General features: G+C 44.2%; 1 protein-coding gene across 1 annotated transcript in view; it reads right to left on the reverse strand.

The window, feature by feature from the left end:
* Positions 1–20,663, reverse strand: part of LOC122555294 (type 2 lactosamine alpha-2,3-sialyltransferase-like) — a 40,401-nt gene that overhangs the window by 12,309 nt on the left and 7,429 nt on the right. Inside the window, exons 2-8 of the mRNA XM_087993194.1 lie at positions 18,650–18,656; positions 18,184–18,228; positions 16,991–17,101; positions 16,030–16,093; positions 11,563–11,658; positions 1,877–2,063; positions 693–830 (exon numbers count right to left, since the gene is read on the reverse strand). Coding sequence (XP_087849320.1) covers positions 693–830; positions 1,877–2,063; positions 11,563–11,658; positions 16,030–16,093; positions 16,991–17,101; positions 18,184–18,228; positions 18,650–18,656 — 648 coding nt within the window. The remainder of the gene's footprint in view (positions 1–692; positions 831–1,876; positions 2,064–11,562; positions 11,659–16,029; positions 16,094–16,990; positions 17,102–18,183; positions 18,229–18,649; positions 18,657–20,663) is intronic.

Genomic DNA, 20,663 nt, shown 5'->3' on the forward strand with positions numbered 1-20,663 from the left:
ACAAGGAGCTCCCACATGCACACCCTCTCCACCCTCTCTCTTGGCTTGGTGAAAGCATCAGTGCCAAGAAAGAGACTTATAACAGTATAATTAATTTTCCCAGATTAAAATAGAAACCAGATTGCACCATCAATAGAAGCAGGAAAAAATAAATCTGGAATCAAATAATATTTTATTTTTTGCTTTGTGCTGTTCATTGAACACCACATCTTCAAAATGAAGGGGTGGAGTGTTGCCATCTCAAATTTTCCAGTCTCAGGTGTATAAAGCTATTATGCAGAGCGCGTCAGCAATTATGCCACAACAAAGATTGCAATTAAAACAAGAAAGAAAGAACAAATGAATGAACTCAACCCAGGCTGTTCTTTCTATACAGTTTTTGTGTCCTGACTTCAGAATAATATTGAGAATAGCTCAAAGATTGAGAATAGGTTACAACATTAAAATTGTTTGACATTCATGAACTGGCTAGGATATCACATCACTAACATTTCCTCTTTTGTTGTAAATGTTAGTCCAGAATTTACCAAATGAAAACAAACGTCATTTTCAAAAGAAAAATCAGCTTCTGCCATTCTGCAGACCATCTAAATAACTAAGCATATTTAGGTGCAATCAAGCTAATCTAAGTCTCTATGATCTTAATTTAAGCTATACAGAAAAATAAAATATGAGAAGAAATATCCATGTACCTTAGGCCAACGCACAACTGTGGGCAGTTTTAATAAATCAAAAGCTGCTTTTTGGACTACAGAAGGTTTTAATATCCTTATTTGACTATTTTTGTAAATTAGATTTGTAGGTGTTTTTTTCCAGAAGCCACGCATGGACTGTAAAACAAAAAAATCAAAATAGGTTGCAAGCTCAAAAAGACCAAACAACAAATATGTTCACATTTACATTTTTCCTCACATTCACTTACACATACGAGTGAACAGTTAGTTGTTACTAAGTAGATTCTACAGCATCTTCAGGACAGGTTAGTTTCATTTATTATTTTTCAAATCCCATTTTCAACAATTGTCCTCAAATGTAGATTATTCAAAAGAGTAACTCATGTTGTATATTAATCAAACTGTTATAGGTTGAGTAAAGTTGCTGCATTGATAGACTGGGGACAAAACTCTGCTGTGAAACAATCTCCTGTAAGGAACACTTAAAGTCAAATCCATTGAATCTGCAGGTGAAGGATGGATTGAACTGGACACAGACAGCAGAGGTTTGGGTCAGCTGAAGTTCACAGAAGATGGGAAGCCAGCCAACAGGAGTTTGGAGAAAAAGCCAAGTCTGAAATTGAAAAAGGCGTGGATGTGGAAGTCTGCTGTGGAAAGGCAAAGGCATGGATTGTTGAGCATGGAAAGATAAAGGGAGCATTCAGGATTGGCACCTGCCCAAAAATGGCAAGTAGGACAACAAGCTAGTGAACACCTTGGTTCAGCCTGATACGGTGGCCAGAATGTGTCAAGACAGGCTCAAGGCAATGGGTTTGGGAAGAGAAGCCATGTTGAAAATTCACTGGTTTCTATTTACTAAATAACCATGGAACAAAGCCAGGGTTATCCATCAAAACTGGACTACAGTTACTGGAAAGTAACAGGAGGAGGATGGTGTAATCAACTGTCAAAGGTACTGAAAGAAAGTGGAAAGAATGGAGAGGTGTACTGCACCACAGAAACAAACATTATTGGTGTCTTTGGGGATCCTGGAGTTGTAGCAGGGATAGAAACTTGGACTTAAGACAGAAAAGGGCAAAGACTATTGAGGCAAAAATGTTAAAAGGACTGGAGGGAAAGAAAGGCTTGAAATAAGCTGGTAATTTGCAAGCATAGAGGAATAATTGGAAGAAGATTGTTAAGAACAATTTCAGAGGACTCACCACTCTCTGCTTTAAGAGCACCTCCTTCAACCATCGTAAGTCTATTGCCTTAAACGCAACAAAAACCAACGTTGTGTCAGCATCATACTGGCTGTAGTCAGAGAAAATAGATTCTGGATAACAGAATCTAAATGTTGTTTTGCTCCCAACATCATCTTCATATCCATTCACAGGCCCACTATTTAATCTTGAAGAGGAATTAGAAAAGGAGCAGTGAGGTAAATTGAAACAAAATCTAACCTATTGAAAGAACATTTCTTCCCACTTCAATCCACTTATACTTTCTAACTAAACTTCTTCCAATTCTAATACACTAAAAACAAACTGGAGCCTTTTGATTAGCAAGTACCAGCCCTATAGCTGCACTGTATGTAGCGTACAATTTTAACTCAAATAAAAATCAACATGATTAGTCCCAGTGACACCACCAGAACTATAAATTCTTGTAAGTTTCTTTGCTAGAGGTCACTAAGAATCAGACCATTGCTGCCTCAGTCTCTTCACTCAATCCACTAGAACAAAACACCCTTTAAAGTTTGACCATCTGAATATTTTTTTTTCCCCCAATTCCCTCCCATCTCTCCTTCACCTTCTCAGGAGCTGTTATTGTTCATGACAGCCACTTTATCCCTCACCCCACTATAGTGGTGACCATTCAGCTTCCCTTCCTAGTTCCCATGTTAATTTATATTCGTTAATGATTTGCTATCTCAGAGGCTAGTTCCCTTGCCATCTAATCTGTCATTACCTGTCTTCTCCAAAAATCAAATTTTCAACAACCTCAGTCCTTGCAAACCATCAGCTACTGCCAACTATCCAAAATACTTGAATGCAGTGCTGCCACCCAAATCGATGCACAAGAACTCCATGTTTGAAACTGTCCAAATCAGATTTCCACCTCCGAATCTAGTACAAAAATGCTCCTCCCATCCACAAATAATTTATGCGATTGTGACAAAACTAGCTATTCCTTCTTTTCCTTTCTTGACCTTGTGCAGTTTTGATAAAATTGGTACACTGTCCTCTTTCAACATTTTTCCTGCTAAGCAGGCCTGCACTCACTGGTTCCAACCTATCAAATCGTAACCAAAAGGATAATTTACAATGACTTTTCTTAATCTTATCGGACAATCTGATATTGTCCGAAGAGTTATTCTTTGTTCTCCCCCCCCCCCCCCCGCCCCCGACCTCCTATTGTCTGTTGGATGTCACATCCTACATGCTGTCCTTCTATGATATTACTGAAAAACACATCAGTTTCAATATATATTGTCAACGCTCAGCTCTAACTTAACACATTCTCTTGAATTGACTACTGTCTCAAAATTATTTGCCCACAATCCCGAACTGGAGAAGCAAATTTCTTCCAATTAAATACTAGGAAGGCTGAAGCCATCATCTTCAATTTGCTGCTAAACCTCTATTCCATGGTCACCAACATCATCATGCTCCCTGGAAACTGTCCAAGGCTCAACCAGACAGTTCACAATGGTGGTGTGTCATTTCTGAATCCAGAATGAGCTTCAAACCATGTCACTACATCAAAATACTAGCTACTTCCACCTTCATCACCAGACATCTCCCTACCACAATTCATCTGAAACAAAAAAGGTTTATTACCTTTAAACTCGTTTATTTAAATGTAAACCTGGTTAACCTTCTATTGTTTATTCACTGTAAATTTAAAGTTCATCCAAAACTCTTCTGTCCATGTGTGAAGTTGTATCAACTTATGCTTCACTATCATCTTTGTGCCCCTTGACTTATCCCAATTATGAACAGAACCAAACTAAAATTCTTATCCTCAATTTTAGATCCCTGCATGGCTATGCCCCCTATCACTTCAATCTGTCATCACCACAATTCTTTGCTTCCTTAGTGCCTTCAACAAGTGTGCCAGTGACATCCCATTGTAAGGAGGCATCTCTTCACATTAGTACTGTTACTATATTTACTGATGCAATAAGAAAATGGTAGCAACTTCCTTCTTTGCCTTTTACCTCTTCCATTACATTTATGACCCCTGGTTACTAGATTAGATTAGATTAGATTAGATTACTTACAGGCCCTTCGGCCCAACAAGTCCACACCGACCCGCCGAAGCGCAACCCACCCATACCCCTACATTTACCTCTTACCTAACACTACGGGCAATTTAGCATGGCCAATTCACCTGACCTGCACATCTTTGGACTGTGGGAGGAAACCGGAGCACCCGGAGGAAACCCACGCAGACACGGGGAGAACGTGCAAACTCCACACAGTCAGTCGCCTGAGGTGGGAATTGAACCCGGGTCTCTGGCGCTGTGAGGCAGCAGTGCTAACCACTGTGCCACCGTGCCGCCCACTATTTCTTCTACAAATGGTAAAAATGCCTTCCTAACCACTGTATATACACCTTTCAATCTTAGATACCTCCATCAGGTCTCCCCCTATACTTTGATATTGCTAGATATTCTTTTCATAAGACTAAAATATTTAGGAGCAGAATTTGGCCATTCGGCCCATCAAGGCTGCTGCACCATTCGATGAGATCATGGATTATTTGATTTGGAGATGCCGGTGATGGACTGGGCTGTCCAAAGTTAAAAATCACAACGCCAGGTTATAGTCCAACAGGTTTAATCAGAAGCACTAGCTTTCGGAGCACTGCTCCTTCATCAAAACTACTGATGAAGGAGTAGCGGTCCAAAAGCTAGTGCTTCCAATTAAACCTGTTGGATTATAACCTGGTGCCGGGTGATTTTTAAACATGGATTATTTGATAATCCTCAACTCCACTTTCCTACCTATTCCCCATAATCTTTAGTTCCCTTACTCATTAAAACTCTGCATATTTCAGCCTGAAATCTACACAATACAGCCATGACAGCTGTCTGCAGTAAAGAATTGCACAGATTCACTATCTTCAAATGAAACTCACCCTGAACTCTATTTTAAATCCCTGCATGGCTATAGCTATACCTTTTACTCAGATTATGTCATCTGGTCTAGACTCTCCTATGACAGTGGAACAATCTTAGCGTCTACAGAAGTTGCTGGAAAAGCTCAGCTGGTCTGGCAGCTTCCGTGGAGAGAAATCAGAGTTAACATTTTGGTTCAGAACTGCATGCTTCTTAATACCAGCCTTTCGAAAGAATCTCTTGCTAAGACCGCTATTCATTCTTCTGAACTCCAATTCAGCTCATCTACCGTTTCTGGGTTCATAATTATTTCCCCAGTCTCATTCTCTGAAGGGCTTGTGTTCACTTTCACCTCTCTCTCCCTTCCCAACAGATGGGATGAAGCTCTACTTACTGATATTTGTTGATTACTTGCTAGTTTGCCTTCAGTTCATTTTATTATTTTTTTTAAATATCATCTTTTGTTGGCTTTTCCAACTCTCTCAATCCTCTGGCTTACCACTAATCTTTACTACATTGAAAGAAAACAAAATGTATAATTTAATACTGCCTCCCACTTCCTTAGTTAACCACAGTTGGATTATCCTGTTCCTATACTACTCCTTTCTCACGGAGATATATCACTGAATATATCTTTTCTAAAAAAAAAGACCATTGTTTATCAACCATATTTTCTGTTAAGCTCCTTTCCCAGTCCACCTGAGCAAATTCTGCCCTCATTTCTTAGTAATTAGTCTTATTTAAGTTAAGTAAAATTGTTTCACTCTCAAACTGAATACTAAATTCTATCATGTTTGGTCACTGTTTCCTAGAGGGATCTTTTGCTCTAGTCATTGGTTAAACCTGCCTCAATACTAAAACCAGATCCAAAAATAGCTTGATGCCTGGTTCGATCTACAACATATTGTTCTACAAAACTGACTTCCACACGTGACTTCTTCCTTGAGGCAACCTCAGTTAATTTGATTTTCCCAATCTACACTAAGATTAAAGTCATCCACGATTAATGTTCATTTTTAAAATTAACAGCTTTCATAATCTCCTGTCTGAAGGGAAACCTCTATTTCCTAAACCAATTATCCGAAGATCTTGAAGTCCCGACAGAAACATTACATCAAAGAAGTGTGTCCAACACAGATAGCATCTTTGGTTGACAGTGATTAAAAGTGCTGCCAAGGACAGTGCTGGACTGATGAGAGCACAGGCACCGTCTGTAAAGGACTGACCTCACCCCCCCCCCCCCCCCCTCTCTCTTCCCACACTTTCCCTGGAGTTCTACATAGGGGTGTACCCTAAACCCCCCCTTCCCCAGACAATCTCTTTAAACACTGTCCTATACAAGGTGCAACCTGTCAGGAAGTTGCAGTAAAAAGTTGTGTGCATGTGTGCTATTTGGAGACCCCCACCCCCCCACTCCACCCAAAAGCAGGGGGGGGAGGTGTCCAGTCCGGCTGCCCCAGAGAGGCAGCGGCAGCTAGGGCAGTGTTATGGTGGACGGCAAGGGGGGTGGGGGTGGGGAACGGTGGACAGAGTCAGGGGTGGGCAGGGGGGCAGTGTTGGACAGAGTTGGGGGCGGGCAGGGGGCTATGCTAGACAGGGTTTGGGAGGGGCGGGCAGGGAGGCGGTGTTAGACAAGATTGGGGGGCACGGGTGAGGTTGGACAGGGTTTGGGGCGGGTGAGGGCGGTGTTGGAGGCGGGCAAGAGCTTGCGCACGCTGTGCTGCTGAATGGTGAGCTGACTTAATAGAAAACTCCAAGCCCCAAACGGCATTGAATCCATTAACCGAATAATCATTTATCCAAAGGAAATAGTGCCTGCCCATCTTGTTCGGATAATCGAAATTCCTCTGTATTCTGGTCTCAGTGTAGCTACTGTTAGATGCAGAAAGTCTATTTCCAGAGAGTTTGCCTCTCCTTGTTTTTCTTACCTCCAATCCAAGATCATCTCTTACTATTGTCCTTATTTCCCTCTTACGAACAAAGCTATCCCATCACCATTTCCTTCCTGGTCTTTCAGAAAGTCACATAGGCCTAAATATTGAGTTTGCAGTTTTGAACTCCATGTAACCATGTCTTCATAACAACTAGAGCTGAAAATGTGTTGCTGGAAAAGCGCAGCAGGTCAGGCAGCATCCAAGGAACAGGAGAATCGACGTTTCGGGCAGGGCTTATGCCCGAAACGTAGATTCTCCTGTTCCTTGGATGCTGCCTGACCTGCTGCGCTTTTCCAGCAACACATTTTCAGCTCTGATCTCCAGCATCTGCAGTCCTCACTTTTTCCCTTCATAACAACTACAAGAGCATACTCACGAAACTCTGCCATTAATCCTGTTCTGACTACATTTAAGAACTATTCCTAGGCAGTCTTAAATAATCTTGAATAGTGATATGTAACATTGGACTGGATTCTTGTAAATTTGGTCTTACAGCTTTTGATAGGTTTAGTATAGCAGTTTACTTCTCCAAGGTATAATGCTTGTACAAGTTCCCTGTGTAACTGATGGATATCCTTTCTGCTTTTATAGTCACTGAGTCATGGAGATGTACAGCATAGAAACTGACCCTTTGGTCCAATTTGTCCATGCCAACAGATATTCAGAAGTTATCTAGTCCCGTTTGGCTCATAGCCCTCTAAACCCTTCCTATTCATGTACCCATCCAGATGCCGTTTAAATGTTATTGTAACAGCTTCCACCACTTCCACTGGCAGCTCATTCCATACATTCACCACCCTCAGGTCTCTTAAAATCTGTCCCCTCTCACCTTAAGACTTTGCCATCTGGTTCTGGACTCCTCCACCCAAGGGAAAAGACCTTGTGTATTCACCCTATCCATGCCCCTCATTTTATAAAACCTCCATAAAAAGTCACCCCTCAGCCTCCAACGCTCCAGGGAAAACAGCTCCAGTCAATTCAGCCTCTCCCTATAGTTCAACCCTCCAAACCTGGCAACATCCTTGTAAATATTTTCTTCGACTCCCCTCATGATAAATGATAATTACAATACTTCCTGTACCTGCATACTGACCTTTCACAACTCCTGCATCAGAGCTCTACAATCTCACCACTGAGATAATAAGCTTCTTTAATCTTCCTGATATCTTTGATCACTAACTTAACCTATTTTTTTTTTTAAAAAAAGTGTCCTCTTCATAACTTTCTTTTCTACCTTGAGTCCTCTGCAAATTTAACAAATATACCTTTTGCCCCTTCATCCAAGTCTTATTGAATTCTTTGAGGAGGTGACCAAGCATGTGGATGAGGGTAGAGCAGTGGATGTAGTATACATGGATTTTAGTAAGGCATTTGATAAGGTTCCCCATGGTAGGCTTATGCGGAAAGTCAGGAGACATGGGATAGAGGGAAATTTGGCCAATTGGATAGAAAACTGGCTAACCGGTCGAAGTCAGAGAGTGGTGGTAGATGGCAAATATTCAGCCTGGAGCCCAGTTACAAATGGAGTTCCGCAGGGATCAGTTCTGGGTCCTCGGCTGTTTGTAATTTTTATTAATGACTTGGATGAGGGAGTCGAAGGGTGGGTCAGTAAATTTGCAGATGATACGAAGATTGGTGGAGTTGTGGATAGTGAGGAGGGCTGTTGTCGGCTGCAAAGAGATTTAGATATGATGCAGAGCTAGGCTGAGGAGTGGCAGATGGAGTTCAACCCTGCCAAGTGTGAGGTTGTCCATTTTGGAAAGACAAATAAGAATGCGGAATACAGGGTTAATGGTAGGGTTCTTAGTGAGGTGGAGGAACAGAGGGATCTTGGGGTCTATGTTCATAGATCTTTGAAAGTTGCCACTCAGGTGGATAGAGCTTGTAAGAAGGCCTATGGTGTATTAGCGTTCATTAGCAGAGGGATTGAATTCAAGAGTCGTGAAGTGATGTTGCAACTGTTCCGGACTTTGGTTAGGCCACATTTGGAGTACTGTGTGCAGTTCTGGTCGCCTCATTTTAGGAAAGATGTGGAAGCTTTGGAGAGGGTGCAGAGAAGATTTACCAGGATGTTGCCTGGAATGGAGAATAGGTCGTACGAGGATAGGTTGAGTGTGCTAGGCCTTTTCTCGTTGGAACGGTGAAGGATGAGGGGTGACTTGATAGAGGTTTATAAGATGATCAGAGGAATAGATAGAGTAGACAGTCAGAAACTTTTTCCCCGGGTGCAACAGAGTGTTACAAGGGGACATAAATTTAAGGTGAAGGGTGGAAGGTATAGGGGAGATGTCAGGGGTGGGTTCTTTACCCAGAGAGTGGTGGGGGCATGGAATGCGCTGCCTGTGGGAGTGGTAGAGTCAGATAAATGAGAGGGGGGTGGGGAGAAAGTAGCATAGAGTACAATAGGTGAATGGGGTGGGGATGGAGGTGGTAGGCCAGATGGGAGGGCGGAGTGGATAGGTGGAAAGGAAGAGAGGCAGGTAGGACAGGTCATGGGGACGGTGCTGAGCTGGAAGGTTGGAGCTGAGGTGAGGTGGGGCGGGGGGGCGGGAGAAGGGGAAATGAGGAAACTGATGAAATCTACATGGATTTCTTCCTCCTCGGGACACTTCAATCCCATGGCATCAATGTGGATTTCAACAGTATCCTCATTTCCCCTTCCCCACACCCCCCCCACCTCACCCCAGCTCCAACCTTTCAGCTCAGCACCGCCCTCCTGATCTGTCCTACCTGTCTCTCTTCCTTTCCACCTATCCACTCCGCCCTCCTCTCTGACCTATCACCCTCATCCCCACCCCCATTAATCTATTGTACTCTATGCTACTTTCTCCATACCCCCACCCCCCTTTCATTTACCTCTCCACTCTGCAGGCACCCTACCTCTATTCCTGATGAAGGGCTTTTGCCCGAAACATCAATTTTCCTGCTGCTCGGATGCTGCCTAACTGCTGTGCTTTTCCAGCACCACTCTAATCTAGACTCTGGTCTCCAGCATTTGCAGTCCTTGTTTTTACCTACATTCACTATCATCCAATCTAATGGAACTTCTATCCCTGAATCAAGAGAGCTTTGAAAAATTAAACCATCACATCAATAATCTCACAAAGCCACCTCTTTTAAAAACCCTGGGATGAAGTCCATAAGGAGCCAAGCATTTGGCAACCCCCTACTCCAACAATTTATTCGGTACCATTCCTGATGATTAGGATTTCTTTATGTTCCACCCTCCCGTCCATTTCCTGATTTTATTGCTAAGTCTAGGCATGTTACATTATCCTTTGTAATGCACACGGATGCAAAATACTAGTTCAATTCATCTGTCATTTCCCATCTCATGTTTTAACAGGACCAATGGTCATTTTGTAACTCTTCATTAAATAGTTATAAAAATACAATTTTTTAATATCTTTAACTTGCTTTTAATTTTTTATTAATTTTTTAACATCTGTTCAACCTTCCGATCTTTCATGTGTCTGTGCACAATTTTGTTCTCTTCTTTAATTTTGGTATCATGTTTAGCATTTATTTACCAGAGATGGTTATTCTGATCCTTGGCATTTTTATTTGTGGGAATGCATCTATTCTGTATATTCTAAAATATCCCAGTCAAACGACTGCGAGTGCATCTCTATTGACATCCTTTGACCTAATTTGTCAAGTCACTTGAGCCAACTCTACTTCCATGTTCTCACTTAAAATTTACAAAATAGTTCCAGCTCCACTGCTCTTAAAATGTCAAATTCAAATTAGGATAAGGTTCCAAAACATGCCATCTGGAGCCACATCTCTTTAATAGTGATCACATCATACTTCATGTTTGTTTGCACTCAGTTCAGTTTCTTTCTAAAGTGACAAACATTTAGATACAGAAACTGGAGTTTTACTTTCTTGGTAAATTCTAATCTTATCAGTTGGTTGACTCTGATTCATACCCACTATCCCTTCTATTTATTGTTTTCCATATTAAAACTCTTACTTTTGGCCTTGATTTACCAGATCTTCTCAAATTTGATCCCTTGCCCCCAGTACACTTAGAATATTCTTCAACTTCCTGGTTGTGTGGTTGGCAAGAATATTGGCCTCAAAACAATTCAGGTGGAGATAGTCTCATCGGTATGGGCCCCCAAGATTAGTGCCAGTGCCCATAAACCAGAACCAACCTCTCCCACACCAACCTTTGAGCTGGATATTCATCTCTCTAATCTGATTTTCCCTTGCCAATTTGCATGTGGATCAGTTAATACAAGGAGTATGAACTTGGAAGTGCTGTTTCTGGGTTTGGTGCCTGGCTCTTCATATTGAATCCTTTTTCATCCTGCCATTGGTAACTACAAGGATTGCAATGACTCCCAATTCAAAGTTCCTCTCTAGCCATAAGCATGTATCAAACTCTGATACCAGAGGCAACAATGTCACCTGAATTCATGCTCTTCATCTTCATCACAAAAAACTGTACCTCACCACGAATACATTCCAAAAAAAATACCTCCCAAAACATTTTTTGACTATGTCTACAAGGGGCGACTAAAAGCAATGTCCACTCCCTCCTTGTAAAATGATTATTAGCATTCATGTAGCATTCTTAAAGCTGTCAATTTGCAAACTCCCTTCAAGGTTATCCCATTCCTTAATAACCAGAAAAAAGTTCAACTATTATTTGAAAAGGTGTCAAATATTTATGAAGTCGTTGAGAAGGGAATAGCAGCAATTTCTAAGTTTTAGAAAACAATTGTAACATTCAGTATTGTGCAGTGTTTTATAATTGACAAATGCTTGAAAAGAAAAACTCAAGAATACTATGTTAGTCATATAAAACAACTTAATTCAAAGGCTTAGCAAAAATAAATACCTTATGACAACATCATAGGAATCAATTTTTTTCCCTAACGTCTTGTTTCGAAGTATTCCTCCATTGCCAACCACAATGCAATTTAGGCATGATAGGCTATGAAACAGAGAAAAAGACAAGCTTCAAAAAAATGAGTTTTCTGATTTAACGTAAAAGGGCAGTATCATTAAAAAAAATTGTTAAAAATTAAAATATCTTGACTAATTTAACTATCATTCTTTCCTTTGGCTTTGTTCACTTTTTTGAATCCCAATAATAATAAAGTATAAACAGAATAGGCTTTATTAAACATCTATATTGGATGTTGTCAAGTGCCTTCCCACTATCTATTCACCTCAAACACTCAATCTTCTGCCCTTTAAAGCATACCATCCTTGGGTTATCCCCTTCACTACAGCCTATCGCCCTAAAGCACAGTCAGGACTTTCCCACCATAGCCAACACCCTTGACATTCTCTCCTACAGCCTACCCACATGGGACACCCCTTCAAGTCTCCTCCAACATTAACCTACGTATCCTGTATATTCCGTAAGCCTTGGTCACTGCAATTCATTTTCAAAAATTCTACGACTGAAGTCTACATGATTCTTCTTCTTGTATTCCATCTGTGCATTTTGATTCAGTAAAAATTTGTTATAAATCTGCTTGTCATCAAGGCATCTATATTAAGCCTAAGATCCAAGGGACCCGGAATGGAAACAGTTCTCCTGGTGGTCCTCTGGCCCAGTGTTGGTGTCTCAGCAGCCTGGTATGGCCTCAGTGTGAACGTGAAGGTGATTCCAGCGCAGTCTCCTGGCCTTGAGGTGAAAGTTAGAACATAGAACATAGAACAATACAGCACAGAACAGGCCCTTCGGCCCACGATGTTGTGCCGAACATTTGTCCTAGCTTAAGCACTCATCCATGTACCTATCCAATTGCCGCTTAAAGTTCGCCAATGATTCTGACTCTGCCACTCCCACAGGCAGCGCATTCCATGCCCCCACCATTCTCTGGGTAAAGAACCTACCCCTGACATCTCCCCTATACCTTCCACCCTTCACCTTAAATTTATGTAACCTTGTAACACTCTGTTGTACCCGGCAGAGTCTGGGGGCTGGTGCCAGTGTGAACTGGGTTGGAAAAGACTGTTGTTCTGAAATTTTCTAATTTATTGCTATGATCTGTAATGCTGGACTTTTCTCCCCCACTAAGGACTTGTACTGAAGAATTTGTACCTCGGTACCTTGTACCCAAGATGGCACTGTAAGTAGCAACTTGTAAACTTTTCACTGTACTCATTTGAGTATGTGACAATAAAGCTAATTTAATTCAGTCTGAAAGATGGCTAAATCTAGTTGTACCTGAAGGTTGAAAGAAAAGACATTTATTATATTTCCACTCTTCCAAAACGTTCAGTGATTGAGATAGACATAAACATGATGCAAACCAAATTAATACATTGCAGAGGTTGAGAATAGAACTCAAGGAAAAGAGTACTACTGGCAAAGAAAGGAACATTTAAAACAATAGCCAGACTGCAAGGAGAATATTTTCCAGTAAAAACAAAAGAATAACAAAATGCTAGCAGGATAATTAGAGATAAGTGAACAACTAAGGATTGGAAAAGAGGAATGCATAAAGTTTTACCAATAGCAAAAGGAGTAACAACAGCAAGGGGCCAAAGAATAGTCAAAGAAAATTAGGAAGACAAATAGGTGCTATGAAATCAAATTATTGAAAAACATGAAACAAAAGAAATACAATATTTCTTTACAATACAACACGACGGAAATAGGATAATTAAGAAGTAGAAAGTTAATACCATAGGAAACAGATGGTAGAAATATTATTTTGTTTTGCTGTTCCGAGGAAGGTAAAACAGGTACACCATATTGAGTGACATAAGGAGTAGTGTAATAAGTACAGTTAATTTTTTTAAAAAAGTGAATGTATTGAACAAACTCAAACTCAGGATGAAATGCATCCACTTAAGATAAATTTTTTTAAAATGAACATTAAGAGCTCAGCAACATATTTAATGACTCACGAGGCAAAAGAAAATTGTTGTTCCAGGAGACTGATAGATAATTAATATAATAATTTTATTTAAAAGAACTTGAAAGGGTTCAGGAAAGATTTACAAAGATGTTGCCAGGGTTGGAGGATTTGAGCTATAGGGAGAGGCTGAACAGGCTGGGGCTGTTTTCTCTGGAGCGTCGGAGGCCGAGGGGTAACCTTATAGAGGTTTACAAAATTGTGAGGGGCATGGATAGGGTAAATAAACAAAGTCTTGGCCCCTGGGGTCAGGGAGTCCAGAACTAGAAGGCATAGGTTTAGGGTGAGAGGAGAAAGATTTAAAAGAGACCTAAGGGACAACATTTTCATACAGAGGGTGGTACGTGTGTGGAATGAGCTGCCAGAGGAAGTGGTGGAGGCTGGTACAATTGCAACATTTAAGAGCCATTTGGATGGGTATATGAATAGGAAGGGTTTGGAGGGATATGGGCCGGGTGCTGGCAGGTGGGACTAGATTGGGTTGGGATATCTGGTTGGCATGGACAGGTTGGACCGAAGGGTCTGTTTCCATGCTGCACATCTCTATGACTAACTTTTTTTATGGATATATTAAACTTGAGAGACAGATTATTCTTTTTCTTTGAGGAAAGAAACAGTAAGATATACGAACTGGATATGGTCTAGTGTACTGGTATCACTAGGAGAGAGAGAGAGAGAGAGAGAGAGTGCTATGAAGATTAAAGCAGAGAACATTTACTAGTTATTTCCCGCTTAAAAAAAAGCAGTCACAGTCTGATTGCTGGAAGCAACTCACCGATTGCACAGGCCAACTCGTCTCATCAAATCTATACAGCCCCAAATTCCCATGTGCTCAACAAGCCAGAGTTAATGTTACCAAAATCACCAAATTAACAGGTGCAATTTTTCACCATTTATTCTGTACAGACAAACCAAATATAGATTCTTGTATAAGAAAGAAGGAACTGGGTATGCTGGAAACAGGAACAAAAATCAGAATTACTAGAGAATGAAGGTTTGACAGCATCTGTGGAGAGAAACAGCAGTAACTGCTGTTCTGAAGAAGGCTCACTAGACTCAATATTAATAGTTTTCACTCCACAGATGCTGCCAGATATGCTGAGTTTTCCCAACCACTTGTTTTTCTTGCTGTTGATTTAGATCGTTAATTTACTTCTTGCTCATGCGCATATGTTCCATTTTATTTTTCCTCATGTTTTAGTCACTAACATCTTCACTCTTTCTTTATTGAGAAACACACGGTAAAATTGGCTCCTTGAAAAACAAATTCATTGGAATTCAGAAAAACTGTACAGAAGAGAATAAAAGGGATCCTTTGTCTTTCATTAATGTCAGAAGGTGGGGGTGAAGCGAGAGAGAGAAGGGAGCCAGTTCCTCCTTCCTTACCCACGATTACAAAAGAATTGGAGCCTCACTGGTTCTAACAATAGTCGACACCGAGGAGGAACACATTCCCGATAGAGAGGAATCTTGATTATCCGAAAATCGGATTATCGAAGGAGATCTCCAGGTCCCCGACAGAAATATTACAAAGATGTGTTTCCAACAGTGATTGCATCTTTTGTTTACACTGATTAAACAGGCACTGTCTCCAAATGACTGACCTCCCGCCCTCTCTCTCTCTCTCCCCATACTTTTCCTGGAGTTCTACAGAGGGGTGCACCCTAACACCCCCCACTTCCCCAGATAATCTCTCCAACATTGTCCAGTACAGGCAAACTGTCAAAAAGTTGCAGTAAGAAGGGGTGTGTGTGTGTGTGCGTGCACTATTTGGAGACTCGCACCACAAAAGCAGCTGCAGCAACAGACTTATTGTTGGTGTCCAGTCCAGCTGCCCTGGAAAGGGGGCTGGATGGGTTTGGGGGGCAGGGGTGGAGTTGGATGGGGTTGGAGGGCAGGGGGTGCGATGTTTGGCGCAGGCTGAAGGCGGTGTTGGAAGAGGTTGGGGGGCGGCATTAGACGGTGTTGGGGGGTGTTGCACAGGGTTGAATGGGGGTCTCAGGTGCCGTGCTGCTGCAGTCTCTTGAACGAGGAGCAGACTTTAAAAAGTCCGAGCCCCAGAGGGGAAGCATTTAATCAATTAACCGAATAATCGATACGCGAACTAAATAGTGCCTGCCCATCTCGTTCGGATAATCGAGGTTCCCCTGTATGTAGAATGGAAAAGATAATTGGTATACACAAGTTCAACATAGATAAATGGGAGGTATTATACTTTGGTAGGAAAAAGCAAAGTCCACTTGATACTTGGAAAGTGGATGCAACAAACCTCAGAATACAGATAAGTCAAATCACTGGAAGTTGTACCATGATTAGCAGAACCAAAAAGAAAGCAAATAAAAATATGGGCCTCAATCATGGGGAACAGAATTGAAAACAAACCACAATTCATCTATCCTGACTGTATTTTAATGAGAGAGTATACCCACTTCTTCAAGTTTTGTGGAAGACCACAGTCCTTCAAAACTTTAAGTGCTGCTTGGAAATGTCTTTCTGGAACACAAAAAGTAATGACGTATTTTAAAATTGATATTAACATGTTTCTCAGGTTGCTCAAAAAAAAAGTCAGAATACAACCCAGTACTAACTTCAGATCAAAGCACACAAGTCAATTGCGATTGTTCAAACTGAAGCAGTAGTACATCGACAAATGTACCAAAATAATCTGACGACATATCACTGACCTAAAATGCTAATCCTGCATTTCTCTGCAGATGCTCCCTGAATGCTGATCTTTTGCAACGTTCTGTTTTAACTTTGGATTTTCAGTACAATTTTGCTAGTATTGTAGACTAATCAGTATGACCCCAAAGGTTACTGAGAAAACTTGAATTGCAATGCCAAAGGAAAAGCCCAAAAGCAAAGCAATCACCTGGGAGCAGTATCTTCCTGCTTAGCACAAATGGTTAACTCCAATTATTGCAAAGTTGCTCCAGACATTTCACATTGCAACAAACCCACTGCTCTCATCTTATGGCACGATTAATAATTATATTTATTGTAATCAGAATACTTATTATTACACAATTACATTGGGTAAGATGGCTTTAAATCAAAGATTCAACTTCCTACAAATCTTACTGATACTGCAATTCAGATACGAGGGTTGAGCTAACAGATTTGTCAGACACAAAAGACTAAATGCACCTCCTGTTCAAAAAGATGTATTATGTTCATAATAGATTCATATGCTTCTGCCCTAGTCAACGTGAGTCAATCTCAACAGCACATTTATAATTTTGTTCTTGTGGTCTTTCCTAGTGGTAGAGGACCATTAATATCCAATCACAAGTGTAGTTTCAAGTTTGGAGCACTGTTTTATCATTGGAGTAATGCTAGACCTTTATTAGAATAACTTATAGACCCACTTCTCTCAGAACATACACATACCTGAGCTCAGGGTGCCAAATGGCAGGATCTCTGGAACGGATATTGTTTTAGCAGGCCATCTTTTATAGGTGATGTCCCGAGTAACACAAGAAAGGGGTTGTGTTTTTGGACCTAGTGAAAAGACAAATAAAAAGGAGAAAAAGATACTTAATGGCGAGAATCAAAAGTTTTTTGTGTTCTACTTATATCCTCTTTCACGCACAATGAAAGCAAAAATAATCAGTTTGTTCAAGATGGAGCCGCCAGCTGTGGCTCTCTACTCAGTGTGGTGTGGTGCAAATGGTGCATTGATATACAGGACAAATTAAGGACACAGCATGATAATTGGCAGCCTGCATTGATATCAAGATTAAAAAATGCACATATGGATTAATCCACCTAGGACAACATTACATCTGTGGATTACAATAAAGTTGCCATCTACAATCCCCAAACATTCAATGCATAAATGTAAACATTAAAATGAAGCATGGACAAATAAAAGGAATGTTGCTCCATAGTTAGAAAGCCGAGGGCAAGAGTAAATGGACATGTTTCAGTTTACTTGATCAGTCTGAAGCAACCATTGTTTCATCTTAAATAAAAATTACAACTCAAAACTCGCGAAAATCAAATCACGGTCACAGGTGTGGTACTAATGTTTTGATTCTGAGATGAACATTCAGTATGCAGGTGGTCAAGGTGCAAAGTGGAGATGACATAAGAAAAATGCAAGTGCAGTGCAAGTGTTTGGGTTATTGAAATGTGCCGCCTTACTGAAAATGTAACCAATGGACTAAATGCCAGTGTCCTGAGGATCTATGTTGGATTTGTACTTTAAACATATACATTCATAAATGTGATTTGGACATATAGACAAAAGAAACAGCAAAGCCCAAATATAACAAATTAGAATTTGATTTCTATTGGAACTGTGCAGAATAATCAAAAAGTCCATTGTAAGAAGACTCATTTAAAAGATAGAAGTCTTATTAAGAAGCAATGTACAAAAAATTGCGTTTTTATATTGTTTGCATAGAGAAGGCTTTCAGACAATAGAGGAATTTTTTGTTTTTAAAAACCAAGGGATATAAATGCAGAATCATTCCTGGAGTGAAAGAGGACTGGAAAAGATAAATAATGATTTGAAAAGACAGTTCAAAAAATTTGGATAAACGAACGAACGTTAACGAAATGCCGGAAAACAGAATTACAGTGGATGCTCAAACACTCTTCTTTCCATCTGCTGTCTTTCCAAGCTAAAAGATGGAGAGAGAACAACAGGATAAGTAAAATAATTGTGATTAAAATTTTCTAAAACATCCCTGAAAAAGACAAAAGAATTATCCTGTTTGGAAAAATGCCTATACAAATTAGTGAGCTTCCCTGTAGCTGAGTAATTTAATGAACAGCTTAAATACGCATCATAGATAGCAGCAAAGTCCTGGGTTCACGTTCTATGCAGCTAGCTGATCTGGGGAGAGATGTTTTCTTTGAGATTAGAATATTGCACCAGCAATCAGGAACATGGCCCCAGAATTGTAGCGATTCCTCCTAGAAGGTTCATAGTTAAGGGAAGGAAAACGTGCCATACCATTCCTTGGCCAGCCCATTCAAAGACTGGGTCCTTGGCAATGTGAGAAGCACGCTTACTACTGTCCACAGATCTATAAATCTTACCATTCTTCTGAGTCAAAGAGAAAATAACATGAAAAAAGAAAACAAGTAATTGTTTTTCTGACCTAATGAGATTCCAATGCTTTTTTGCCAAAATGTCTTTTCCAACAAAATCATAATCCTACCACACAAGCGGCTGCTCTCTCATATGAAACGGAGGGGCAAGGGCGACAGTGAGAGGGCGACAGCGAGGAGGCGAGGGCGAGGGCAAGAGAGAGAGCGACGGCTAGTGAGAGCGCGAGAGGGGAGAGGGCGCGAGCGACAGGGCGAGAGCGACGAGAGGGCGGGCAATAGAAGGGGGGGGGCCAAAGAAGCTGGAGGCGAGGGGGAAAGGGGAGGGGGTGGTGCGCGAGGGGGGGGGGGGGGGGTGGTGCGCGAGAGGGGGGGGGGTGCGCGAGAGGGGGGGGGCCCGAGGGGGGGGGGGGCGCGAGAGGGGGGGGCGCGAGAGGGGGGGCGCGGGGGGGGGGGGGCGCGAGGGGGGGCGCGAGGGGGGGGGGTGGAAGGGGGGGCGTGAGGGGGGGCGTGAGGGGGGGGCGCGAGAGGGGGGGGCGCGAGGGGGGGCGCGAGGGGGGGGCGCGAGGGGGGGGGCGCGAGGGGGGGGGCGCGAGAGGGGGGGGTGCGAGGGGGGAGCGCGGGAGCGCGGGGGGCGCGAGAGGGTGGGCGCGAGAGGGTGGGCGCCAGAGGGTGGGCGCCAGAGGGTGGGCGCCAGAGGGTGGGCGCCAGAGGGTGGGGCGCGAGAGGGGGGCGCGAGAGGGGGGGCGCGAGAGGGGGGCGCGAGAGGGGGGCGCGAGGGAGGGGCGCGAGAGGGGGGCGCGAGAGGGGGGCGCGAGAGGGGGGCGCGAGAGGGGGGGCGCGAGAGGGGGCGCGAGAGGGGGGCGCGAGAGGGGGGGCGCGAGAGGGGGGCGCGAGAGGGGGGGCGCGAGAGGGGGGCGCGAGAGGGGGGCGCGAGAGGGGGGGCGCGAGAGGGGGGCGCGAGAGGGGGGCGCGAGAGGGGGGCGCGAGAGGGGGGCGCGAGAGGGGGGCGCGAGAGGGGGGGCGCGAGAGGGGGCGCGAGAGGGGGGCGCGAGAGGGGGGGCGCGAGAGGGGGGCGCGAGAGGGGGGCGCGAGAGGGGGGGCGCGAGAGGGGGGCGCGAGAGGGGGGGCGCGAGAGGGGGGCGCGAGAGGGGGGGCGCGAGAGGGGGGCGCGAGAGGGGGGCGCGAGACGGGGGGGCGCGAGACGGGGGGCGCGAGACGGGGGGCGCGAGACGGGGGGCGCGAGGGGGGGGGCGCGAGACGGGGGGCGCGAGGGGGGGCGCGAGGGGGGGGCGCGAGGGGGGGGGCGCGAGGGGAGCGGCGCGAGCGCGAGAGAGGCGGCGCGCAGAGAGGGGGCGCGCAGAGAGGGGGCGCGCAGAGAGGGGGGCGCGCAGAGAGGGGGCGCGCAGAGAGGGGGCGCGCAGAGAGGGGGGCGCGCAGAGAGGGGGCGCGCAGAGAGGGGGGGCGCGCAGAGAGGGGGCGCGCAGAGAGGGGGCGCGCAGAGAGGGGGCGCGCAGAGAGGGGGGCGCGCAGAGAGGGGGCGCGCAGAGAGGGGGGCGCGCAGAGAGGGGGCGCGAGAGAGGGGGGCGCGCAGAGAGGGGGGCGCGAGAGAGAGCGCGAGAGAGAGCGCGAGAGAGGCGAGAGAGCGCGAGAGAGAGCGCGAGAGAGAGCGAGCGAGAGAGAGAGAGAGAGAGCGAGAGAGCAGAGGAGAGAGAGAGCGAGAGCGAGAGGGGGGCGCGAAGGGGGGGCGCGAAGGGGGGGCGCGCGCGCGCGAGAGAGCGAGGGCGCGAGAGCGAGGGGGGGGCGAGAGAGAGCGAGGGGCGGGCGAGAGAGAGCGAGGGGCGGGCGAGAGAGAGCGAGGGGGCGGGCGAGAGAGAGCGAGGGGGCGGGCGAGAGAGAGCGAGGGGGGCGGGCGAGAGAGAGCGAGGGGGGCGGGCGAGAGAGAGCGAGGGGGCGGGCAGAGAGAGAGAGGGGGCGGGCGGAGAGAGAGAGAGGGGGCGGGCGA

This window comes from Chiloscyllium plagiosum, unplaced genomic scaffold (genome assembly GCF_037043375.1).
Source record: "Chiloscyllium plagiosum isolate Xiang-an unplaced genomic scaffold, Cpla_swu_hap1 HiC_scaffold_12, whole genome shotgun sequence".
NCBI lineage: Eukaryota > Metazoa > Chordata > Chondrichthyes > Orectolobiformes > Hemiscylliidae > Chiloscyllium > Chiloscyllium plagiosum.